The sequence below is a fragment of the Nyctereutes procyonoides genome, unplaced genomic scaffold (assembly GCF_905146905.1).
Source record: "Nyctereutes procyonoides isolate TBG_1078 unplaced genomic scaffold, NYPRO_anot_genome, whole genome shotgun sequence".
Lineage (NCBI taxonomy): Eukaryota > Metazoa > Chordata > Mammalia > Carnivora > Canidae > Nyctereutes > Nyctereutes procyonoides.
Genome location: NW_026575048.1, coordinates 39,476,475 through 39,502,334, shown reverse-complemented (window position 1 = coordinate 39,502,334; position 25,860 = coordinate 39,476,475). Strand labels below are relative to the sequence as shown.

The 25,860-nt window shown below is 52.4% G+C and overlaps 1 protein-coding gene across 3 annotated transcripts; it reads left to right on the top strand.

Moving 5' to 3' along the window:
- The first annotated feature begins 39 nt into the window (after positions 1 to 39).
- Positions 40 to 25,377, top strand: SH2D6 (SH2 domain containing 6). 3 transcript variants are annotated; one of them, XM_055327016.1, is made up of 17 exons: positions 40 to 176; positions 13,870 to 18,135; positions 18,266 to 18,291; positions 18,663 to 18,697; positions 19,109 to 19,179; positions 19,263 to 19,380; positions 19,967 to 20,025; positions 20,664 to 20,730; positions 21,638 to 21,660; positions 22,118 to 22,178; positions 22,556 to 22,634; positions 22,785 to 22,815; positions 22,942 to 22,966; positions 23,411 to 23,466; positions 23,733 to 23,816; positions 23,989 to 24,147; positions 24,771 to 25,377. In XM_055327016.1, the coding sequence occupies exons 2-17, from the start codon at positions 18,133 to 18,135 to the stop codon at positions 24,885 to 24,887; spliced, it is 1,014 nt and encodes a 337-aa protein (XP_055182991.1). In that variant the 5' UTR covers positions 40 to 176; positions 13,870 to 18,132; the 3' UTR covers positions 24,888 to 25,377. The 3 variants fall into 3 exon arrangements, with proteins under 3 accessions (XP_055182991.1, XP_055182992.1, XP_055182990.1); XM_055327017.1 differs by lacking the exon at positions 23,989 to 24,147; XM_055327015.1 differs by lacking the exon at positions 24,771 to 25,377 and having other exon boundaries at positions 23,989 to 24,365.
- Positions 25,378 to 25,860: the final 483 nt, after the last annotated feature.

The window sequence follows — 25,860 nt, the reverse complement described above, 5'->3', positions numbered from 1 at the left end:
GAAGCGCTGGGCTGCTCCTCGCCGCCGCCCCCGGGGAGGCTGAGGCCCACCCCCGCCCCGCTGCTGGCTGCGGGCTAGGCTCCTAGCGGAGTCTGGGCCCCGCGAGGAGAGCCCCACGAAGGCCACCACGCTCGCCAGCCCCGGGGGACACGTCTGCCCTCCTCGGCCTCAGCTGGGTGAGTCACATTTCCTGGGAGGGGTCACTGCCTCCGCAGTGACTTTTTCCTCCTCCCCCAGACTTGTCTTTCTCCTTGCCCTGGATGCATACATTTGATTGATTGATTGATTGATTTTTAAAGCTCACTAAGGAGGGAGTGTCTGGGGTCTGGGACACATTCTTCGCTGTGTCCTCTATGTCAAATGCCTCGAGTCTACCCTCGGTCATCTTCTTTTGTTCACCAGATGTTTACACACAGTCTTGGCACTGGGCAGTCCGAGAGACAGCAATAGAAGGAAGGGTGGTTCCGGGTGCCTGGCTGGCTCAGTGGGCAGAGCATGTGACTCATAACCTTAGGGCTGTGAGTTTGAGCCCCACATTGGGTGTAGAGCCTACTTTCAAAGAGAGAGAGAGAGAGAGAGGTTCTGGCTTATCCAGGGGGCCATCTCGCCTACATCACATTGTAGGACCCCAGAGCTAGTCTTGCCAACTTGCTTGCACACTTTCTAGAGGAGGATGCTGAGGCCCTGAGAACACAAATGTCTGGCCCACGGTCCTGTGTGTCCAGACTCAAGGTCATCCAGGAATGAATGGCTGACAGAGGCAGTATAAGGGAAGTTTCTTTTTCTTTTCTTTTTTTTTTTATAAGGGAAGTTTCTATTTCTTTCTGAATCCATGCAGAGGGATGAAGCAGTTTGTGTGTGCTCCAGGAGCAAGTGGGCACCCAGTTACTTAACCACATGTGTGGCTCCTCCATCAGGACTCTGGCCTGCCTGTTCAGCACACAGGCCTGCCCTGGCCTAGGTCTGGTCTACGGCCCCACCCAGGAGGCAGCAATTTGAGCAGCAGAACTAAGTCAATCCACATGTTAAAATTTCTGGACCAGAACAAGGTAGTAAATTATCTATGGAGAATGCAGACTAGCTGGCATCTGAGTGTCTCCATGCTTAAACTGCTGGAGCTTAAACTTAAGCTCAGCATAGTCTGGGCTGTAGTACCAGCAAGAGCATTGTCCCCAGGAGAACCGGAGGCTGGACAGATCATCTGGCAGAGTGGGATGAGCTGAACAGTTTGACTACTTACTCGCTATGTTTAATCTGGAGCCTCCCCAAGCCCGACCTGTAAAATGAGTGGAAAGAGAAAGGCGAAGATTAAATGAGATCATAAAACTAATTAGCAAATAGATGCTAAATAGATAAACCTAGACTTCTTTTTCTTCCCAACAAAGAGGGTTTACTAGGTTAACCCCAGCACACATGCCGGCTGCCTCAGGAAATTAATGCCCCTGCACCCTCCAACCACAAGCTTGGTGTAGCTGGCAGGGGGATGGAAAATTATATCACACCTCACTGCTTCTTGCCCCCTCCCCTTACTTCCACCCTAGCAAGGCTATACCCAGGAGTAACTGGGGGGACTCCTAGATTCTGGACTCTGCATTACCCAGGACACAGGATGAATGGGAGTCACTGTTCTCCACATTTGAGCCTCGCTTGGTGAAACGTGGCCCCATCACCACAAAAATAAAAAGTTTCCTGAGTTAACAGCAAAACAAAAGAGCAGGTCACTCAGCTGGGGAATCCGAGCGCCTTAGCACTCAAAGCACGCTAAAACCTATCTGGCAACCGGACTCTAAAATTTGTTTTTTGGTTTGGGTTTTGTTTTTTGTTTTTCTTTTTGTTTTTTAAACCAGACTCACACTCACAGATGGAGTAAAAGAAAGCATTTCTTTAGCAAGGGCCCGCCCTTTCCCGCCCCTCCTTTCGGGAAGCGGGGCCACACGGAAGGCAAGCGGGTGTGCCCGAAAGAGGGGAGGGGGGAGCTACTCCCCGAGGAGGCGTCCCGGGCCCGCCGAGCCCCTCGACGCCCACAGGGGAGCGGGGCGCGGGCGCCGGGACCCCAGAGCGCCGCCGGCCTGCGTGCGCCTCGCGGGGTAGCCCCGCGCGGCTGCCTCCGTGGCCCCCGGCGCCCAGGGCAGGCAGAGGGAGCTCCCGGGGGCCGGAGCCCGGCTGGGGGCGCTGCTGAGCCGCCCGCCGCCCCTGCCGCTCCCCGGGGGACCCGGACGCCCACGTGGACCTAGAATCCAAGCGGCGTTAGGGAGGCTAACCCCTGCCAAGCCGCGCGGGGAACTCCGCCGGAGATTGCCCCGGCCACAGCCCGGGCGATTGATAGATCCGTGGCCGCAGTCACGCTAACTGCGGCTGTCCCCTCCGTGCCTGCTATGTACTGGTGCTTTCCAGGCAGACCTTCTGCCGTCTAATGGACGGACAAGTGTCAAGGAGGCTCAGAGGGGATGACTTGTCCAGGGTCTCACTGCCAGTTCAGCAGCAGAACCAGGATCCTAGCCAGGGCTGGTCTGACCTCAAAGCCTGGGCTAGGCCCGCAGTACCTCCTCCCCCTTCTCTCTATTCAGAGGAAGACAGGCCAGCCAGTGTCTGCCCCAGACAGCCAGGCCCTCCAGAAAGTGAGTCAAGCAGCACGTGGGCCACTCTTCCACCTTGGATCCTGAGTGGAGACCCATGAGCAGCAGGCAAACCCCAAAAGATATCAGCTGCCAAAAGGCATTGGGATCAGGCTATGGACCTGGCCTCCTGACACAGTGGTAACAGGACACTGTTTTCCTTTCTTGGGAAGCAGCTTGTTTTTATTATTTATTTATTTATTCATTCATTCATTCATTCATTCATTCCTCATTCATTCATTAATGAGAGACACTGAGAGAGGCAGAGACATAAGCAGAGGGAGAAGCAGGCTCCCCACGGGGAGCCAGATGTGGGACTCAATCCTAGGACCCCAGGATTGCCACCTGAGCCAAAGGCAGACACTCAACCACTGAGCCACCCAGGTGCCAGGAAGCAGCTTTAAAACTTGCAACTAAGGGAGCTGAGGTGGCTCAGTCAATTGAGTGTCTGACTCTTGGTTTCAGCTCGGGTCATGATCTCATGGGTCGCAGAATTGAGTCCTCAGTTGGACTCCATGCTCAGAGGGGAGTCTCCTTGAGATTCTCTCCTTCTGCCCCTCCCCACTCTTGTGCACTCTCTCTCCCAGATAATTAGTAAATAGGGATTTTATTTTATTTATTCATCTGAGAGAGAGAGAGAGAGAGACAGCACAAGCAGAGGGATGGGCAGAGGGAGAGGAAGAAAAAAATCCCAAGCAGACCCCATGTTGAGGGTGCCCACCCTGAGGCTCTAGGGCTTGATCCCAGGACACCAAGATCATGACCTGAGCTGAAACCAAGAGTTGGATGCTCAACCTACTGCACCACCCAGTGCCCCAATAAAACTTATTATTATTATTATTATTATTATTATTATTATTTTAAAATATATTTTTAAAAAGATTTTCCAACCAGCCTGAATTTCTCAGAGGCCTACTAACACAGGTTGGGATAAGGGAAACAGTTCAAAGCTTGGTTCTACCCCTTTCCATCTGGACTGTGCTGGGCAATGACACTTTACTGAGCAGCGCTTAGAAACTACCATCCCGGGGGATCCCTGGGTAGCTCAGTGGTTAAGTGCCTGCCTTCAGCCCAGGGCATGATCCTGGAGTCCCAGGATCAAGTCCCACGTTGGGCTCCCTGCATGGAGCCTGCTTCTCCCTGTGCCTGTGTCTCTGCCTCTCTCTCTCTCTCTCTTTCTCCCGCCCTCCACCCCCGTGTCTCTCATGAATAAATAAATAAATAAAATCTTTAAAAAAGAAAAGAAAAAAAGAAACGACCCTCCCCCTGTCCACCCTCCTCTAGTCAACTGCTCACCCTGCAGACTCAGTTGAAATATCTGTCCCCTGAAACAGTGATCTCTGCCTCCCTCCACTGTAGTCTCCAGGTGCTCTGAGCATCAAGGCTACTAGGCCACCTGGGTCTACAGCCTCCATGGGAAAGCTTTTCAACCACGCCCCACTAGGAAAAGTGGAATTGTATCTACGGAAAACCTAGTTGCCCTGGCTCACTTCCCAATGGTTGTGCCCTGCCAATGCCCAGCTAGACACAGTCTTTCAGAGCATTCTCATTTTCTACATTTTTAGGTAAAATTTACAGTGAAACGCACAAATCATAAGCATAATGAGTTTTGGCACATGCAAACACCCATATAAACCTATATCCTACCAAGATACAAAACACTTCCACCCCCCTAGAAAGTTCCCTTGCCATCATCCCTTTTTATTATCTGCTACACATGTGCCTCTCCCACCACACTGTTGGCTCCTTCAGTCCAGAAGCTACATCAGGTTATCCTTGTGAAATGAAGAGTCCAAAGGCAGCCATGACAAGATGGGCCACTTTGGCATGAAGACCATATTGAGTTAAAAAGCAATCAAAACCCAGCAGATCCAGAAAAAGCTCTTTACCCCCTTTCCCCAGCAAATGCCTAAAAAGTTTTAAATAAGGACCTGTTCCAGGAAGACAGCTATCACCATCAACAGCTACATTATCCTATGAACTAGGTGTGGTAGACGGTTAGGAACCTATCCAACTCATCTCTGATCAAAGTCCTCTTTGTCCCCTTGTTTGTGAGTGTCCTAGGAAACATTTGTTTATCAAACCTTTACTCTTTTTCATCTGCCTGTGAGTTGCATTCTTTCCCTTTGAAATCTCAAAACCCTACCTCCTTCTCCTTAACTCAGAATGGCATCTAGATCTCATTTTCCCTGGCTGGCTCTGGAATTTCCATGTCTGTGTGGGCTCCCTATATGTACACTATTCATTTTCTCCTGTTAATCTGTCTCATGTCAATTTGATTCTTAGTCTATCTAGAAGGACCTTGAAGGGACCAAGAAATACCTGCTCCCCAGGCACCAGCACCCAGCAGAGCACATAGCAGGTACAGACACTCAAAAAAATTTTTTTTAACTAAATTTTTATTCTAATTAGCAGACTAGAGAGCAAAATCCCTACATTCTAGTGTGGCCTCAAGGTACTTTGTCACCTAGGGAAAGTCACTTAAACCTTTTGAGCCACAGGTTCCTCACCTGTGAAGGGAGGAAAATAAAACCGTCATCCTATCTTGGGGAATTGTGGGTATCCAGTGAGATGACCCATGGGAAACTCTTTGAAAAAAAATAAAGGCCTGGACACATGTTAGGTGCTACTATTATTAATAATAATAATAATAAATCACTTCTAGGACAAACATCTGGCTGAAAAAAACAGGAGAGAGAGGCATCTGACACTGACTTCTGGATTTGGCTATTTTGGCTCTGGCCAAGGTCTGGAGCCATCCAAGATGGCCAGCTCTCTGCTTCTCTGTCCATGGACCCGGGCTTATGGATTGATCTTCAGGGTTAAGAATTTCTTGGAATTACAAAAGATTCTCCCTAATTGAGTTCCCAACCTGGCTTCTAACTATCCTGCCATATGGTCCTCTCTGAGTCTGTTTCCCATCTGTAAAATGCAGACACCAGACAAAAAGTCCCTTCTGGGTCTTCTGACTTCAATCCAGAGGCACAGCTCAGGCTGAGCAGTTGTATTTTCTCATCCTGGGAAACTGGAAGGGATCCGTTGCAACACTTAAAAATTCCAACATCAAAATTCCCCAAAATATTCCTTTGAAGACATTGATTCAGAACGCATCTAGCCTTTAAATCTGATCTGTAATGAATCTTCCTAGATCCTTTCAACCAGCTCCAAGGATTGGCCAGGAGTCTGGACCACCATATTTTCTGAATAAAGCTGTTGGGTGCTCAGAGACATTCTGGGCATGACCTGCTGGAATTTCTTGGTGACTCCTTGGAAAGTGTGACTCGTCCAGTACAGTATAAATGAGCAGGCCAGGAGGAGCTCCAGTGGAGCATTGTGGTGACAAGAAGGGCACTAGGTGATTGGGGCAGGAGGAAGGGCTGGTTTATCCCCTCAAAGCCAGGGTCACACTGGGTCTTCAACACCATTGTAAGCTCATGATAAGAGCTAACAATCTTGAGTGCTGGCACTATCCAGATGCTGTCCTTTATATGATTTTCTTCTTTAATCCTCCCATTTATTCTCTAAAGTAGATCATTTTATTATTATCTCCCTTTTACATTTACATTTTACATTTCCAGATGAGGAAATGGAGGCCAAGTAAGGTAAAACAAAACAAAACAAAAAAACTTGCTCCAGAATCCCTTTAGTTAGTGGCAAAAGGTGGATTGGGAGCCTGGTAGTGAGATCCTCCCAACCCTCACAGCATACAGCCCCCTGAGGTGGAGCTGGGCTGTGTCAGGCACTCCCACCTCCTCCCCACCAGGCCTGCACTCCTTCCTCCTTTCCCAGGGCCCATCCTGGTCTCAGCATCAAATGCTAGTGCCAGTTGGCAGTCCTTTCACTTGTAACAAACTACCTCTGTTCACCCTCTAGATACTTTGCTTTAAAGAAAAGAATTTGGGGGATGCCTGGGTGGCTCAGTGTTTGAGCATCTGCCTTTGGCATCCCGGGATCCTGGGATCAAGTCCCACACTGGGCTCCTTACAGGGAGTCTGCTTCTCCCTCTGCCTGGTCTCTGCCCCTCTGTGTCTCTCGTGAATAAACATGAGAATAAATCTTAAAAAAAAAAAAGTATTTCAAAATAATTATAGTCTCGCAAGAAGTTGCAAAAAATAGTATAGAATATTGGTACATGCTACAACCTGGATGGATTTTTAAAACATTATGCTAAGTGAAAGAATCCCATCACAAAATATCACATATTATATGATTCCATGAAATGTCCAGAACAGGCAAATCTGTAGAAATAAATAGTAAATTAATGGTTGCCTAGGGCTAGAGGGGATAAGAGGGTGGGGTTCAGGGGTTGGTTGCTAATAGACACCAGTTTCCTTTTGGGGTGATGAAAATGTTCTAAGATTAGATTGTGGTAATAGTTGCACAAGTCTGTGAATATACTACTCTGCTTATGTAATCCTCAAAGCAAATCTATGGGCCAGGGTTGCCCCATTTCCTGGTTTTCTTCCTCACTAGAAACTTCCTCCCTTCCTGAGATCCCTCTACAGGGTTGCCAAATTTGGCAAATAAAATCTTATCTGTCAATCCTATGGGGGAGTCAGCTCTAACGTGCTCAGCCAGTCCTGGGCGAGTCTGTTCCTCATTTTTGAGACAGCACTGATCACAGACTCTTTTAAAAACTAAAAGGGCCCTGGACCCTCCTCTTGGCCCAGGGTGGCCCACAGGCCTGGGCTGGGCCTCCCCGGGCCAAGTCCTCACTCTGGCCTTTCCTCTCCCACGTTTACACCCAGGCCTGGCTGGCCTGACACCAGGGCAAACTGCAGCCAGAGTACGCAGTTTTTCGTGCCTCAGTTTACCCATCTGGAGGCTGGTCTTGCAGGTTCTGCTGAGGCAGTGGGCCTACTGCAAAAAGAGCAACAGGAAGCCGGGCCGGAGCTGCGAGTCCGGTGCCAGGCCTACCGCCCTGATCCAGGCCAACGAGGGAAAAGGATGGCACAACGCCGGGCTCCGCTCCGGTGGGACCCACCCCCACCCCCACCCCCACCCCCACTCCCCGCCAGGCCCTGTGCCCCCCAGGTGCAAGTCCCAGTAGGAGGGGGCCACGGGGCGGGGCCTCGGGAGCTGTGGTTCGAGACCTCAGTGCCACCCCCAGGTCCAGCGGGCCCTCGGGCATGCGGTCACGAGGACCGGGTCGCAACAGCGGCTCTCCGGACGCGCAGACACACCCGCGCACAGGCCGTGCGAGCCCCGCCCCCCAGGAACTACAAGTCCCAGCAAGCAGTGGGCTGAGGGGCGGTCTCGGAGACCCGGACGCTCAGGCCGGGAAGAGTGGTCCGCCCGGTGGGATGCCCCCCGCTCCACGGAGCGGGGCTCCCTTCCTTCGGAGAGGCGGCACGTCTGTCCCCGCCAGCCGGGCTCCTTGGCCCTGCACGCCCGGCTCGACCGTGGGGCGCCGGTCCGAGCCCTCCTGCTCCGCTCACCTCCTTCTCTGGCTCGCCCCCCGCCCCCCCGCCAGCCTGGGCTGCTGGAGAAAGGGGATGGTGGGTGGGGCTCGGCCCCTCGGGTGCAGGGGTGCTGAGTGCGCCTCCCTGACCTTTCTTCCTTTGCCTGCAGCGAACTCCCTTTCCCAGGAGGGAGGAGCAGCCCCTACCCTGGGCTGGGAGTACGCCTGTTAGGGGCCTTGTGTGGCCTACGGGTCTCCTGGAGAAGCTGGAGGAAGGCCTGGGTTCCCCGGCGCCTGGAATGTGTGTCCCGATGTCCCCAACGCGGTGTAGGACCGCTGTCGGTGCCCTGCGCCCAGGCATCAGATTTACATGACAGAGCCTGGTAAGGCTGAGAGGCTGTCGGGAAGTTATAAGCAGGGCATTCTCATTCAGTATGCTCTCCCTCAAAATGCTCTGCTCACAGCTCGGGGTCAAGCGCCAGACTCTTGTCCTAACTTTCAGGTTACCCAAGGATCCTCCGAGGCGTTACAGAAGAAACTTACCCTTACCCCTTCAGTACAAGTCGGGAACTCAGTCAGTCGGCTCAGTGGATGAGCTGTGCGGAGGCCCCACTTCATCCACCCGCCTGGGCCAAGGCAGTCTCTCTCCAGAGGCCTCTCTTCTCAGCTGATTTCTGGCTCCCAAGTGGGGATTCAGGTTACACCTTATCGGGAGCAGTGACACCACAGTGGCCAGCAACATATTGGACTTTCTGTCTCCAACCCTATTTTCAGCTTATACACTTTTTGATCTGATCATGTACTGCTGTGTCCCTGATCAAAGAGGTTGATAGGAAAATACCTAGTTTATGAAGGTATAGCCATGACTCTGTAATGTCAGTGAGATTGTATTCTTCTGTGGTTAGGTCAAGACCAGCTGTTTCCTAGAAATATTCCATTTAGTTTTGGAACAATTAGAGACAACTTCAGAAATGATATTCAAAGTAGATCACCCAAGTTCCCTTGGTAGCAGGAGTGGGGGTGCATATTAACTATTTAGTTAGGTGGTCTTTCAGCATACCCATTTCTGTCTGGGAAGTTCTCATAGGCCTGATTTTCCAAGTACTTTTTTTTTTAAAGATTTTATTTATTTCTTCATGAGACACACACACACACACAGAGAGAGAGAGAGAGAGAGAGAGAGAGAGAGAGGCAGAGACATAGGCAGAGGGAGAAGCAGGCTCCATGCTGGAAGCCCAATATGGGATTCCATCCAGGCATTATGTCCTGAGCTCAAGGTGTGATCAACCGCTCAACCGCTGAGCCACCCAGGCATCCCATCCAAGTACTCTCCTTAAGACAACCAGCTTTTTGTTGAGGTGTCCCTCTGGGCCTAGAGAAAAGAGATAGATAGAAACTTGGAGACAGGGGTCCCTGGATGGCGCAGCGGTTTAGCGCCTGCCTTTGGCCCAGGGCGCGATCCTGGAGACCCAGGATCGAATCCCATGTCGGGCTCCCGGTGCATGGAGCCTGCTTCTCCCTCTGCCTGTGTCTCTGTCTCTGTCTCTCTCTCTCTCTCTCTGTATGACTATCATAAATAAATAAAAAAAAAGAAAAAGAAACTTGGAGACAGGGCAGCCCAGCTGGCTCAGCAGTGTAGCACCACCTTCGGCCCAGGGCATGATCCTGGGGTCCCAGGATCAAGTCCTGCGTCAGGCTCCCTGCGTGGAGCCTGCTTCTCCCTCTGCCTGTGCCTCTCTCTCTTTCTATATCTGTGTGTGTCTCTCATGAATAAATAATAAATAAAATCTTAAAAAAAAAAAAGAAACTTGGAGACAGCCTTGCCCCAGTCCCTGGATTCTCTAATAAGAGCCCATTCTCTCCTGTAACAGTGATTTCTGCATTCCGAGGCTGAGCACTGGACTCTTGAATCAGAGCCTGTGTCACTTGGCTGTGATGTACCAAAAGCTATTTAGTGCCTATCCCTATTTCCTGAGATCCAGCTGACTGGGTACAGGTAATGTCCAGGACAGTGTTAACTAGATCATTATAGGGAATGTGGCTAAGTGTAAGGGGCACCCAAGGTTGGGTTCTTCCCCCTTCAGGGCCATGGGAGCGACTCAGGACCATACGTATTTTATACATGAAAGTACCCATACTTATCCTGGTTACACATCTCAAAGCAACTGCAAGATTCATATTTTGACAGAGTTATCCTTGGCACGTGAATGTTTTAAGTAAAAGATGGTTAAAACCATCATTTAAAAGAATAAACAGAGGGGTACCTGGCTGGCTCAGTTAGTAGAGCATATGACTCTTGATCTTGGGGCTAAGTTCCAGCCCAGCGTTGAGTGTAGAGACTACTTAAAAAAAAAAAATCATAAACAGAAACTCATTGGGTTTTTTTTTAAGTTTTTATTTATTTGAGAGAGACAGAGAGCACGTAAGCCAGGGAAAGGGGCAGAGGCAGAGGGAGAAGCAGACTCCGCTGAGCAGGGAGCCTCTATCCCAGGACCCTGGGATCATGACCTGAGCCAAAGGCAGACACTTAACCACCTGAGCCACCAGGTGCCCCAAAACTCCTTGTTCTAATAACACCTTCCATCTTATTCGTACATACTTTTAAAATCTTGCATTTGTATAGGGCTTCACAGATTTCTGCCCAGTTTCAAAGCAAGGTCCTCGCATCAACAGCAGGTGGTAGACCTTAGTCCGCGGTCCTGCGGGCCACGCCCCTTCCTCCGTCGGCCGGTCCCGGAGAGGAGGACTGGCAGCCACGCTTCTCCTCACCACCAGGGGTCGCCCTTCCCCGTAGAACTACTGCTGTGGTCCCTGTAGCGGACCGGACCGGGTGAGCGGACGAGGACTCTAGTCCTGCGTATACCAGTGCATGGCCCTGGCCCAAGGCCCAGCGTCCATTTCTGTTTGAGTCTCAATTTTTCCGTTGGTAAAGATGGGGAGGGTGGTCTCTGGGCCCTCCACGCCCATCAAGGAAGGATGTGGGGATGGAGACACTTCCGGCTAGCGGCAGTGCCTGGAGTCTCCGAGAGGGAGGTAAAAAGCCAGGCCGGTTCTCCATGATCTCTCGGCTCACCGAGAAGGAACAAGGAAGTTCTGGGAATAGCAGATATCTGGCTCTGGCTCTGGCTCAGAGCTGAAGAGGGAGACCTAAGTGGGGCCATATTTCATCTGTCCAGAGGGGTGGAGGTGGAGGAATGAGAAGATGCAGGGGGGGTGGATAGATACCTCCACACACACTCAGAAGAAAGGACCGAGTAGGGTAAGGGCACCGTCAGTCACAGATACCCAGAGAAGTCCTCTGGGTAACCCACCTGCATTTAGGGAAGGGAGTTGTCTGCAGGCCTCAGGCGCTCGGGCTAGACCTAGTGGCTGGTATCTGATGGGCGTAAAGAAACAAGCTATGGCCTTTAAGGAGAGAGACACCAAAGATGTTTGCAGAGACACATTTTTTTTGTTTTGTTTTAAATTCTTAGTTATTTATTGTCTCTCCTGATAGAATGTAGGCTCCAACAGGCAGAGATTTTGTTTTTTCTGCCATTCTGTGCAGTATTTCCAATGTTAGGGCCAGTGCCTAGCTCATAGTAGGTGCTCACAGAAAGGCAGGCTTTGAGTGAGATTTGAATATGTACCTACAACAAATATTTGTTAAGAGCCTGCTGTGTGCCAAGCTGTGGGCTGGGCACTTGGAATTGGGCCTTGGACTGAACAGACATAGTCGCTCCCCATTTAGAGTGCTTACAGTGGAGTGGGAGTCTATAGTCTAGCTCTGAAATATTATGTGGGAGCCACAAGAGAGAATGTGTCGTTGAGGGAGACAGAGTGCCCTGGTCTGGGACCCCTGCTGAGGGTCATATAAGCTGTGGCTTATATGGGGAAAGAGGAAGAAAGGGGCCAGAGTGTTTCAGCAAAAGAATGGCAAATGTGCAGCTTCCAGAAAAGGAGCCCGTTTGAGGCCAGAAAGGGATGAAAAAAGCAATGTAACATTATGTTTGCAACCATCCTACCTCCCACCCCCACTTTACCCAGGCTTCTCAAATCCTGGGACACTTCCTGGGCTCCCTATGCAGGTGCTCCTTCTAGAATATGGGCAGTGGGCTAATGGATCAAGTTTAAGGATAGCTTAAGAAGTTAAGGTGATTTGCATAATCAGGCCTTGGTGGAGGGGAGAGGGCTGCGGTTTAGGGAAGGAGCATGTGCCTCCACCATCTGTGAAGACAGTGTTGCCACTTGCAGAGCTGAAGAAAGTGGATGGGGGGGCGGGGTAAAATTTTTTGGAAGTATTACACACATTGAGAAGAGTCCTTTTTACTGTGTTTCACTATGCATTCAGAGTGCCCTCCCTCTGTTATTCTCTAAGGACTGAGTAAAGATCTAAATTTCTTCCAACTGAAATTTCCTGAAGTCAACAGGGTGCAGAGGGGCAACACTCCTCATGGTGTGTAACCTCAGAGAGAGGGCGAGTGTGAGTCCGTGGGGAGAATGGAAACAGGTATGTGCCTGAACTTACAGGGCAACCAGAAGCATTTGGTCTTCATTCGAGGAGCCAGGGGGAGTCACTCGTGGGTTTTAGGCAGAGCTGTGGCATGACAACATCTGCTTGAGCAAAGGTTCCGGAAGAGGGAAGGACAGGGGGTGTGGGACAGGCCCACCAGGGCCAAGCAGAAGCAGGGTGGTCCCAACTTGTGCTCCTTACCCCAGGGACCAAGAAAGCTGGGGTCAATTGTCAGCCCCCACCCTAACCCTTGGAAAATCTGAGGGCAGCTAGTGTTCTGGGCCTCCAGGAAAACACAGAGACATCCTCCTACACACCCAATTTGGTATCACTTTTAGGGAGAGGGCGAGGTCCCTGACATTTGCTCTAACCCAACCACAGAGTTCCACTGGCCTCAGGCTCCATCTGCTCAGGTAAAAATATCATGAGAACTCATTATCCCTGACCCCTCACAGGACCTTGTTTATGACTTCCAGGTCTCCCCTTCCCAGCCCTGTGTGTTTGGGCCATCCCACGCCACAGACTTGGCTCTAACCCAATGTTCACAAAGTTCTACTATCTACTCACACCCCCCCCCACCCACTTCTGCTTGCCCCTATGGATTCCCATTTCCTTGGGAGAAGAATTCCTACGTTATCAACACCTTTTGGGTTTTTTCCACCTTTCCCAGTACTTTCCTGGCTAAGGGAAAGCTGACTGTCCTGAGGTGACACCATACCCAACCTCCCCTTGGCCACCCCCAGGGCCCTGCCTTTCCCAAGTGCTTCTTTCCCCCAAATACCTCCTGACATTTGAAATCCTGGTTACTCCTCCCCCACTTCCCTCCCTTCATTCTTCTATTGTTGTTTACATTTGTATTGGCTGATCTTTTTAATGATAAAAAAATTAATACTTGTCATAAAAACAATCTCAAGAAGATGGAAAGATAAAGCTAAGACACTTCTTTCTACTTGGTCTCACCTTTCTAGGAGCCACCCATATCTGGCTTCACAGTTTGGTCTTCAGTAGTCTCAACTCTTAAGAGTTCTTTTTTTAAATATTTTATTTATTTATTTACGAGAGACACACAGAGAGAGGCAGAGACATAGGCAGAAGGAGAATAGGCTCCATGTAGGGAGCCTGATGTGGGGACTCGATCCCAGGACCCCGGAATCATGACCTGACCCAAAGCAGATGCTCAACCACTGAGCCACCCAGGTGCCCCCAACTCATAGAGTTCTTAAGTGAAGGTAAGACAAATCCACCCTAGCTAGTTTAGGCTGAAAAATAATTTATTAAAAATATTCTGTGAAAACAATAATACAAAAATAAATAAATAAATAAATAAATAAATAAATAAATAAATAAATAATATTTTGCAGCTCACAGCATCTCCAGGAGGACCAGAGAAACACCCAGGAGCAGTGTCCCAAAGGTCACAGCCAAGTTGGCCTAGTGGAGGCACCTCTTGATGCAGACACCAGTGTTTGCCAGCACTGCTACCCTGGTCCCTGGGGTACCACTAGGGTCTCAACCTCTAGCTTCTGGAGATAGGATAGAGCTGTCATCCCCTCCTCAGAGCAGGTTCTTCTTGGTACCTGCTTCAGATAGGAAGTCTGACATGGGGGCGTGTGACTGGCCAAACACCTGCACTCCAGCTTCAAGGGACGCTGGGAAGGCCTCATGGGGCTCCTCTGGATGGAATCAGGATTCGTAAGATGGAGAATGCCCCAAATGCAGGACATGCTCACCAGCTGGAAAGAATGGCACATGTCCCCTTGCATGCTCCAGGAGTCCTGCCACCCCCATCTCAGCAGCTCCTGTGCCACATGCTGCACTCCCTCACCCCTGAGACCTCTGGCCACAGCCTGCTTACTGTCTTCCTCCTGGTCCTTGAAAGCCACCCCCTTCCTCCTCAGAGTGCTGCCCACTTCGCTACACCATGGATCCTGGCTAGATCTCACCACCTGCCCTGTCTGCTGGCAACAACCACATCAAACACGGCACCACTGTCTCAGGGACATGTATCATGTGGGTGCTGTGTGTTCCTTGTTCCATCACCACATTCGACCCTCAGGAGCTCCTCCACGAAAGGAATGCCTACTGACATGGCCAGTTTACTCAAGAGGAAACCGAAACTCAGAGATTGAACATCTCCCTGGGTGTGCCCTCTCCATCACTCAGTAGGGGCCCTTTGAGGGCAAAGTCTGCGTCATGTTCTTCCTCTGCAGGGGACTCCTGTGTTCTGAACAAGCAAAAGTCCATATGTGATTCTTTTTTTTTTTTTAAGACTTTTATTTATCGATTTGAGAGAGCACACAGGAGCAGGGGGAAAGGCGGGGGAAGGGCAGAGGGAGAGACAGAGGGAGGGGCACAGGGAGAGGGAGAAGCAGCCCCCCCCCCCTGAGCTGGGAGCCCTAAATAAGGCTCCATCCCAGAACCCAGGGTCATGACCTGAGACCGAGGCAGACACTTAACCAATTGAGCCATCCAGGTACCCCCAATATGTGACTCTAAAAATGTCCTGGAAGTCACATGTTCTCAGACTGTTTTCTGTAGAACAGCATTTCCCAAAACCGATCATAAAATTGATCTAGGATGTTTGTTAAAAGTAATACAGAGTCCTGGGGGCACCTGGATGGCTCAGCCAGTTAAGCGTCCCACTCTTGGTTTCGGCTCAGGTCACGATCTCAAGGGTCATGAGATCAAGCCCTGCGATAGGCTCCGCACTCGGCAGAATCTGCTTCTCTCCCTCTGCTCCTCTGCACTGCTTGCACGTGTATGCTCTTTCTCTCTCTCTCAAATAAATAAATCTTTAAAATGATAATAGTAATAATACAGAGTCTCAATTCCCTCCTAGAGCAGCCAATCCTTAAGATCAGAAGGAAGGTCTGGAAACAAGGTCTTTTAACAAGCTCTCCAGCATTTGTTGTGATCATGCAAATAGGGGGAACACTGCTGTAGAGAGCTGTTTTCTTAGGGTGGATTTAGACTATCCTGGGCCTGCAAATTACAGCCTGTTCTCATTGGAGATCAGTAGCTAGGGCCCTGAAAATGGGGAGAATCACTGAGCGCCATGGAAGGGCCTTAAAATAGGCTCTCAGCTGCTGACAATGGAGCCTTGCAACCAAAATGTGAGCTTCCAGCAATTCCACATCTAGGAATTCATCCTGAGGGAATAGCTATGGTTATGCACAGAGCAATCCTGTGCCAGAGGAGAAAGAGGTTGTCCAAATCTGCCTGTGTAATTAGTAAGAGGCATAGTCCTCACCCCACAGACAGATAGCCAGATGAAGCCATGAAGCAGGCCTCCTTCACCCCCTGCTCCTGGATCTGTCCAGGCCAGTGCCCCAACCAGATGGCACAATTCCATCCTCTGTGCCCTGGGGCCCATTTCACTCACCCAGGTCCTAGAATTTGCCTATGCAAAGCCCTGAAGGTGGGGCGGGGGGCGGGGGGCAATACTGACAGGAAACCCACTCAGTTTGGGTTTTCAGTGGGGTGGTGTCTAGAGTTTCCTGCTGACTTTGACCTGCTGACCCTGACCAAGAGGGGGACCCCTCGGTAAGGGAGCCTGCCCTCTGCATTAGGGTCCAAACATGGAACAAAGGTCAAATGGGGAGAGGTGGTCAGGGAGGAGACTCCAGTCCCTGAGCCAGGCCTGGATTCTTTGTTTTCGTTTTTCTCAGTTTTTCCCACTCTACCACATGGGCTCCCTGTTTAGGAACCCCAGTGATTTTTCATAGCTTCTTAAATGCACGTTGGCTTGCAGGTCCCAGGAATCATCCGGTCCTTTCTCTCTGAAGACTGTGGCCAGCTCCAACCCTGGCACTCTCTCCCTAGTGTCCTAGCCCCATAGTCTTCAAAGATGGACTTCACTTCTCCTTTCTGCCAACAGCCAAGACATCACCAAAATAACAAACATAAGAAAGTTCCATCTTATGTTCACGATCCTCATCTCTGTTTCCTCAGTCCCTGGTTTATTTTTTATTATTATTATTTTAAAAAAGATTTTATTTTTTTGACAGAGAGAGAGAGCAAAAGAGCACACTAGCACAAGCTGGGGGAGCAGCAGGCAGAGGGAGAAGGAGAGGCAGGCTCCCCACTGAGCAGGGAGCCTGAAGTGAAGCTCCATCCCAGGACTGTGGGATCATGACCTGAGTCTGAGGCAGCCACCTAACTGACTGAGCCACCCAAGTGCCCCATCAATCCTTCGTTTAAACAAAGTCAGACACCAGGCCTTTTTTTTTTTTACCCCCAAACTTCTCAGATATTACAGTCCCAAAATTCACTCAAGTAACAGAACACCTGGAAGTCATGGATGGGCTCCTTATGGAGGTCACGTTTACTGCTGTGTCTAATTCCATCATAGGAGAGAAGGGTAAGGACTCAACCCTAGATGAGATACAGGATTGTCCAATGGTCAGTGCACAGGCTCTGGGATGGGCACACCTTGGGTTGAACCCCACCTCTAATACTTACTAATTGTCTGACCTTGGGAAAGTCATTCAATTTCTCAAAGCCTCTAACCTCTGGACTGAATTGTGCCCATCCTCCACTCATACGAAGCTCTAATCCCCAGTGTGACTGGATTTGAAAACAGGATCTTTAGGGAGGTAATTAAGGTTAAATGAGGTCATAAAGGTGGAGCCCTGATTCAATAAGACTGGTATTCTTTTAAGAAGAGATGAGAGTGTCTCTCTCCATTTATGCACAGAGCATAGGCCATGTGAGGATACAGCAAGAAGCTGACTGTCTGCAAGCCAGGAAGAGACTTCTCCCCAGAAACTCACCCTGATGGCATACTGATCTTGGGCTTCTAGCCTCCAGAACAGTGAGAAAATAAATTTCTGTTGTTCAAGCCATCCCATCCTGTGGTATTCTGTGACGGTAGCCTAATCTAATACACTTAGTTCTCTCATCTGAAAAGCAAGGATAAAACTGGCATTTGCATCATGAGGCTATTGTGAGAATCCAGCAGGAAATACACATACTTCCTTCTTTGGTTTTTCTACAACATCTTCAGCACCTGGAACAGTGCCTGGCATATAGAGGATGTTCGATAAATATTTACTCAATGAATAAATACATCAAAAGGAAAAAAGGAACCCGTCGAACTAAATACATATGCATATTTCTGAGCTTTTCACTAACTTCTATTTCTTTGATCATCGTTCACCAGGGGAAGATAGCAAGCATAAAGCATTTAAGAAAAGTGCAAGGAGAATCTCTCATTTTCAACTAGATTTGCCCATTAATGTCATGTGTTCTGTGAGTTGGGAAAGGACAGGCTGGCTGATCCTGGGGTGAGTTGGAGTCCCTGGAAGAGGAAGCATTGATCAGAGAGCTGCAGGAAGCCTCTGAGCACCGGCCCAGCCTTGTGGGCCTGAGGCCCTGGAGCAGAGGGGAAAGCTCTTCCTTCAGTGGATCAGAGGGGCTGGAGACTGGGACCACAGCTGTGGAAGGCAGTGTGGGGAGGGTACAGGAACCTCCTGGGGCAACTTGGTCTGAGGTTAGAGGCCACAGCAGACCCATCTTCCTGGTGCTTGTGAGATGCAAATGATGAGAATAATAGGGCCTCTGTCCCCTAGGCTATTTGTGGTAGAGCCTAGGCTCACAGGAATCATAGCTCCTTCAGCTTGGTCATGGTGAGAGTTGGTTCTGGGGCAGCCCGGGGTACACAGACCTGCCCTCCCTTGGGGGCCTGGGACTCTTCCCAGGGAGAGGTATCCTATCTGCATTGACTACCCCTTAACGCCCCTTCCTGATTCTTTCCAGGACAAGCTCAGGGGAAGCAAGCTCCGGTGAGTACTCAGGCTCCTCTCTTTCCTCTGCCTCCTCTCTTGTCTCTACTTCACTGCCCCTTTCCTGGGTACACCCCTACTGGCCCAGTGAGACCTTCACATACCTCTGCTCCACTGGGAGCACTAGTGCTCCCCCACTACCAGTTTTGTTAAGGCACCAACTCCTCCAGCTGTGTACCCACCAGGTACTAGCTCTGCCTCCAGACTGTTCTTCCTGCTGCCTTGGTCCCAGGTGACTGTCACACAACTCCCCCGAGCAGGGGTGGGGGGGTACCATTCACATAGTCATGGATGTCCTGGGAGTTGTGTAGTGTCTGGCTGACACAAACTCTAAGGCCTCTTGCACAGAGTTGACTAGAGTCTGGTTGCAGGTTGGGGCCACCCCTTCCACCCCCCAGATGTGTAGGTAAGTGATAGTGGGCAAGAGGAGCCCAGAAGAATGGGGTCCCCTGCACATAAATTCTCCTCCATGTGGCTCTGGACCTCTCCTGTCCATCAGAACCCAGATACTGCTAAGTCACCAGGGCCTAGCTCTTCCACCTGTCTTGCTCAGAATTTGCGGTGCACGTGGTGGGGTGGTCTGTCATAGGTGGAACAGGCCCTTAGCTGGGAGGCCCCTTTGTTTTCAAAATGCCTACCTCACTGGCCCTGCTACAGTGCTGGAAAGGCTCATCACGAATAATTCCTTTGAGTTGGATGAAGCAGTGAGGCCCACTGTAAAAGTGCAGATGGTTTTTCATACTGGGGAAAGTGAATACGTCACTGGGGGCTGGAGGGCGCTGGAAGGGGAGGCCAGTCTCATCAGTCCCCTGTCCAGATTCCCCACCTTGGAACAAAGATGCCCCCATCCCCTCTCCTCTGCCTGCGCCAGGGACCTGGAGATGTGAGGTAAGTGCTGCTGCTGAGCCTAGGGTGGAGGGAGGCGGGCCACGTGGCTACCACTGTGCCTGCCCCTCTCCTATTCCTTCCAGAAAGCTCAGGAGGAGGAGGAGGAGGAAGATAAATACGAGCCGCCCCCCTGTGAGGCTCTGCCGTTCAGTTTTGCTCCTGCCCACCTTCCCGGCACCAAGGAGGACTCTTTGTACTTGGGTGAGGCCTGGAGAGGTGAAGCAGGGAGCTGACTGGTGAGGCGGGACAGAGGATCCCCGCAAGGAAAGAGGGTGCAGGCCTTGCCTCTTCTCCCTTTGTCTGTACTGGGGCGGCAAGGGGAGGCCTCAGCTGTCAGCTGTGGAAGCTTCTGGGCTGGGCAGAGAGAGAGAGAGAGAGAGAGAGAGAGAGAGAGAGAGAGAGAGATGAAGGAGAGGCAGAGGGAGGAGGGAGAAAGGCAGGAGGAAGAGAGGGAAGGGGAGAGGGGCACTGTCACCAAGGCAACAGTGGGAAAGCAGGAGGCCCCACAGGGTCCCTGGGGCCTCCTCTGAGATCGCTCACTTCTTCAAGCAAGGGCAGGGATGCCAGGAGAGCCTGGCTGCTGCTAGCATCCCACCCCCAGGGCTCCTCCGCTAGGCCAGGTGGGGGCAGGAGCACTGGCCTGCTCCAGTTGCCATGGAGACAGGGCTGTGGGGAAGCCAGTGAGGGGAAGGGGGGAGAAAGAAACAGGCTAGGTGGGGGGGAGGGGGGAGATTGGAACCTATGTGGGAGGAATCCACCGACTCATGATTCTTGGGGCCTTTTCCAGATCACCCTGGCCCTCTGGGCCTGTGCAAGTCACCGCCACCGAAGTCCCAGGCCACAATGGTGAACAGCAACCCCCTCAAGTCCCTCTTTCCCCATTAACCCCACCCCGGACACCATTTCCCAAGGAGTAAATCGAAGAAGCATCTCATTTACAAGATTCCCCCATATCTGCAATCAAGAGCCCCCCCAAAATTATATGTGTCAGAAGTGGAGCCCTGTTAGCTCCCACCTGCCTGGCTGGCCCTCCCTGCCCCCCACCCCCGCATGTCAGCGTCCCCCAGGACTCACCCCTCCTCTGGAGCTGGAGAAGGCCGGACAGGCTCAGCCATCGCTCCCTGGAGCCTGGGGACCCCTCCCTAGAGAGTGAAGAAATCCCTCACTGTGCTGCCATCAGTGCCAGCTCGAAAGGCCTGCTGTGCTGAGAAAAGCTTACGGTCTCGGAAGTTACCACTTTCATCATAGATCTTATTGGAATAAAAAGAAAAACAGGCAGAGATTCACAACAAAGGAAGAGCTGAAGAAGAGAGGCAACGAGTCACCTCTGTCCATTAGCTCTTTGCTGTAGTGGTTTCAGGCGACACAGATAAATACAACTCGCTGCACCCCAGCCCGCCATCCTCGCCCTTCCCCTGTCTCAGTTCCCCTCCCTACCCCCACCGCCAACCCTGTCCTCCTTCTCCGCCCCCTTGTGCCCACAGCTGAAGGGAGCACAGAGTCTGTGGGAGGCGAGGAAGCAGGGACAGCCCTTCGCCTTCGGGAAGCAAGGTGAGAAGGATGTCCTGCCTCTTTCAGAGGCCTGCTCTGTCTCCCCCCTGAGGTGAGGAATCCTGGCCCCCTCTGGGTAGACTTGAGCTCAGGTTACTTGGTTTCCCACTTTGCCTGGTCCTGCACTGCACCCCACCCCCTGTGGGTCCTCATTTTTACCTGCTGAGTCTGCTAAGGCAGGCAGTTCAGGAGCAGACTGAGGACAGGAGCCCAGAAATGCTTTGCCTAAGATCACAAAGAAGCAGAGCCCCGAATCCCAGCTCCTCTTCTGCGTCTGCTGCCATCCCAGTGCCAGGCAAGGAGTGCTCCGGGATGAGGAGATCTGAAGGGCAGCCTTGCCCGCCTGGAGGACCCTCACTATTGAAGCCCATCTGAGTGTCATCCCCAATCAAAGAGGCCCTTTGGCCATGAGTCTCGGTTTCCATCATGTCATAATTGCTATCACTGTCCAGAGACTGCCTGTGCAGAGGGCCCTGAGGCCTGTGAACCCAGAACCCTGGGATGTCGGGATAGTGACATCAGCAAGCATGTTTTCATCTGAAAATGGCCCAGGAAGGACAATCTCTCTCTAAGGTCAAACAGCCAACCTGAGGCACTTTCATGTTTACTGTGCTCAGTGGTTGGTAAACCTTCATGACCTCGAGGGTGGTTTTGATTTTTGAAACAGCCCGAAGTCATTTGGAGCAAGCCTGGCAAATCATTCAGGAAGTCAAGTTGAGCAACACCCCGGGGGTTGTGAGAAGTAGGGGGTGGTCGGAGCTCAGGGTGGCTTTCTCCTGGAGCTTCAAAGCTGGCTCTGAGGATCCTCTCAGACAAGTCCCGAGGACACTCCACTCTTCCAGCCTGAGTTTCATTGAATTCCTTTCTCCCTGTGCTTATGACTGGTGGTTTCTCCTTTTCCTTCCAGAGCTGGCTGCACCTGCCAGAGTGGTGAGTGACCTCTCCATCCCCATTCACCCTCTAGAGTTCTGGCTAGGAAGTTGGCAGTATTAGGGTAGGGGGCCTGGGAGGGCCAGGAAATATCCATGAAACCAAGGAAAAAGGCTCAGAGCAGAGTCAGTAGCTTCCTGTTTGCCCGAGGCCCCTGACAGGGTGTAAGCCAGCTGTCCTGTGCTGCCCAGTGCTCTTGGGGAAGGAGTTTGCCCAGAGCTCCTCCTGGACACCCACATTCTAGGAGAGCCAGGGCCCACAGGCACCTCTGAAGGGGAAGCTGCCTATGGGTGCTCCTTCCCAGACAAAGGAGTAACTTCAATCATTCTAGCTAGCTCTCAGAAAAAGGTCCACCTTGTGAGGGGGGTGGGAGTTGTCCCCCCACATCCCACCTCCCCTCCCCACACACACCGGTGATGGCTTCATCCTCCCTCCTACTCACTGGTCAAACCCTTAGGTGCCAGGTCTTCCAAAGAAATCTGATGAGGATCTCTACCTGGAGTGTGAGCCCAGTCCAGGTGAACACCTCCCTCAATCCCAGATCCCTCCTGCCCTGAGGCCCTCGGCTGCTCAAAACAGGACACATTCTGGCTCTATCTTCTTCCCTTGGCTTCTCTCACTACTCCACCAATACACATTTGCCTTCAGACACCCTTTAGCCTTTGGTCCAGGTTGACCGCCACTGTGCACAGTAGGGGGGACCACTTAAAGCAAGGGCTGCATGGGGCTTCCCAGCTGTTCTGGCAGGACAGCACTCCTTCTGGTTAGAAGGACTCCCCAAGAGCCCAGGCTGCTGAGAAGCAGCAGGCCCTGCAGGCATCTGCATCCCTCCCTGGTCAGCATGGATGTCCCTGCCTGGTGCGTGGCTCAGCCCAGCCTGCCCTCACTGTTTTAGTCCTGGCCCTGACTCAGACTCCGAGCTCCCAAGTCCTGATGCCGCCAATCTCACTGCCAAGGATATCAGCGGTGCCCAAGTGAGTGCCCACCAGGGTGTGTGTGTGTGTGTGTGTGTGTGTGTGTGTGTGTGTCTTTCCCAGCTCTGACCCTGCGATCTCTGGGTTCACTGGGCTCTTTCTCTTAAAGGAGGTAAAATCTGAGCTCTCTTTCCCAACTTGCCCCCACAGGCCCACTGTAGCCCCCCAGGAAGCTCGGAATGTAAGAGGCTAGCAGCCAGGGGAGAAGTGACCTGGGGTGGGGGGTAGGAGGCTCAGGGAGGGAATATGGGCCCAGGGTTGGGCCTACGGGACCGAGTCTCTTCTGACCAGCCTTCCTATGTCCCAGGGAGCAGCGAATACCACCTCTAAAGGTAAGTACAGGCATCTTGAGCATGGACTCCAGGCCGTCCTGGCAGCCTGCCCTGGCCACAGCCCTGTAGGCCACAGAATCCCCCTGCCCCCAGCCCTTCATTCTCCACTTTGCTGTGGGATTCCTTGCAGCTCTGACTTCAGCTGAGAGCAGGCCTGAGGGGATCCCACTGGGCAATTTTAAGGTCCACACCAAAGTAGGAAACTCCCAGCCTGTACCTCAAGATCATCCCCCACCTGGAGGTCACATGTGACCTAGCTAGTAGGTCCCATCAGAGCCCGAGACCTGGAGAGAAGGGGTAAAGCACTAGGCCCTGCTCTGGGCTTCAGGCCTACCTGAATCACCCTCTAACCTCTCCCCCCTTTGAGGCTGGGCCCAAAGCCTTCTTTGCCTAATCCCACCCCACCCCCCCAGCCTCCACTCTGTAATCTGCTTCTTCTGGCAGGAAGGAGATCCTCTCTTTCCTCTAGAGCACCCACCTGGAGCACCCCAGCTGCTGAGGTGAGGAGAGGGGCAGGGAGAGGGCTGGGAGGAGGCCTACAGGGAACCCTCTTGTGCTGGAGTCCACCATTGGCTAGGAACACATGAGCGTGTGTGTGCAGCACTATGCTGGGCACCAGGCACAGCCGCATCTTTGTTCTGCTTGCGCAGACCCAGTCTGGGGAAGGCAGATGTGACCACAAATAACTGCCGCCCAGGGTTCTGTGTTCCCCAGCCCCCCTCCAGTGCCCTGGCACGTCTCTGAATGGCTGTGTGTGTATGTTCAGGACGGCAGCCTGCTGGGTCAGCCCTGGTACTCAGGAAACTGTGACCGCCATGCTGTTGAGAGTGCCCTGCTCCGATTCCGAAAGGTGGGCAACTGCAGCCCCCCCCCCCAGGCCTCTTCGGAAACCATTTTGTTCAGGGGCTCCAGCTGACTGAGCAGCTGGAGTGGGGAGGGCATTGGGACGTGCTGGCCATTGTGGGTCAGGGCTGCAGGGATACAGTTGGGAATGAGGTCAATGGATGGGGTCTCCTCCACAGGATGGGGCCTACACGGTGCGCCCCAGCTCGGAGCCTCAGGGCTCCCAGCCCCTTACCTTGGCAGTGCTTCTGCATGGCCGGGTTTTCAACATTCCCATCCGTCGGCTGGATGGCGGGAGCCACTATGCCCTGGGTCGGGAGGGCAGGAATCACGAGGAGGTAGGTGCTGGAGGAGGATGGAGACTAGCAGCCAAGAGGGCACAGCAGAGCTGGGTGCTGGGTCCAGCCAGGTGCATTTGCCCAGGAGAAAAATCACATTTTGCATTTTTTTTCTTGAGTGGGTAGAAATGACAGAGCCCAGTGACTTAAATTCCTTCCCCGAGGTTGGTTCTCCTGTAGGAGAGACACTCCCTCTGCAGGGCTCAGTCTGCCCAGGAATAGGCAGGGGTGGTGGTGGGGGGTGTGGTGGGGGTGGGGGGTGGGGGGTAGGCATTTGTGCCTGCCATGAACCCAGTTAGGAGGAGAGCAGGGCCCAGAAAGTCCAGACTCCTGTCTGCCAAAGACTCGACTTTGTGCCTGATACTTGCTGAGGTGACCATGCTGGAGGACCCGGGCAGACACAGACCCCTAGAGTTATTTCTCTCTGAAGCCTGGCTAACAGCACGCCCTCAGGTGCAGTTGCAAGAAAGTTGCATGAGGCCTGGAATGGGGCACAAAATGGCAATGGAACTTCCAAATATCAGCAAGCCCCCTCCCCATAGTCCCACAGTTCCTTCAGGAAGTTTCCCCCAGCCTGAAGCTCTGGGAGGGGGGAGCTCAACGATGTCCTCTGTCCTGTCCAGCTGTTCCCCTCTGTGGCTGCCATGGTCCAGCACTACTCACAGCACCCCCTGCCTCTTGTGGACAGACACAGCGGCAGCCGGCAGCTCACCTGCCTGCTCTTCCCCACCACGCCCTGATGCCCCAGCAGATTATACACACCCACCTCTGGGCCCATAGTCTGCTCTTTGCCCTCGCCACCTCGGGCTGTCTCCCCCTCACCGCTCCCAGGTCTCCACCCCTCCAGGCCTTCCCCTTCCCTTGCCCCAGTCCCTGCAGGCCTGAATGAGAGGCTTTGGGAACGGTTACCCAGAAGCAGAAAGAACCCCTGAGCCCCCCACCCCATATTCACTGCCCCTCCCTGCTGTATCTCCAAGGCTTGGAAGCCGGGGTCAGGCAAGGCCCCCATTCCCAGGCCCCACTCATGGCTGTGTTGCCCTGTTTACTAGGGCCTCCCAAGCTGCTCTGGATAAGGGCCTCCTCCAGGAAGCTGAGCCTCAGGAGGCCAGCCAGGGGTACTGCTTGGACACAAAGTGAACCCTTTCACATTCTCTCGTGGGCTTAGCACAGGGCTGGCATTTTGGGTTGCGATGTACACAGTGTGCTTTCAATAAATGCTTGTTGAATGAATTCTTGAATCTGCTGAGCGAGGCAGAGGTGGCCCCAGTCAGGCCTTCCTGAAGCTCCGAAATCCTTAGGTGTCCCAGGGTACAGACTGGGTCTGGGAGTGATGGAGCAGTGGGGGCCAGGCCAGGGCAGGAAGGGCCAGCCCCATTTCTGTCCCTGATTGGGTGGAGGCCAGCCTGGGGCGGCAGGGTTTTGTTTTATTTTGTTTGTGGGGGGTCGGGGTGGGGGAAGGGTGGGAAAGGCTTGGCGCTGCCTCCACCGCCCCACGCCCCACGCCCCACACTCAGTGGTAAGAACGGACTTAAAATTAAGTACTTGCCCCCCACCCATTTGCCGTATCGTGTTGCCCCGCGGAGGGGTGAGCCAGGTCTTGCTCACGTGGTGTTGCCTAGAGTAGGGGAGACAGGCGGACCCCAGGCGGCAGCTGGGTGTTGGACACGCCAGTCCTAAGATGAAAAGCCTCAGAGGGCCCAAGGGTGGAGCTCA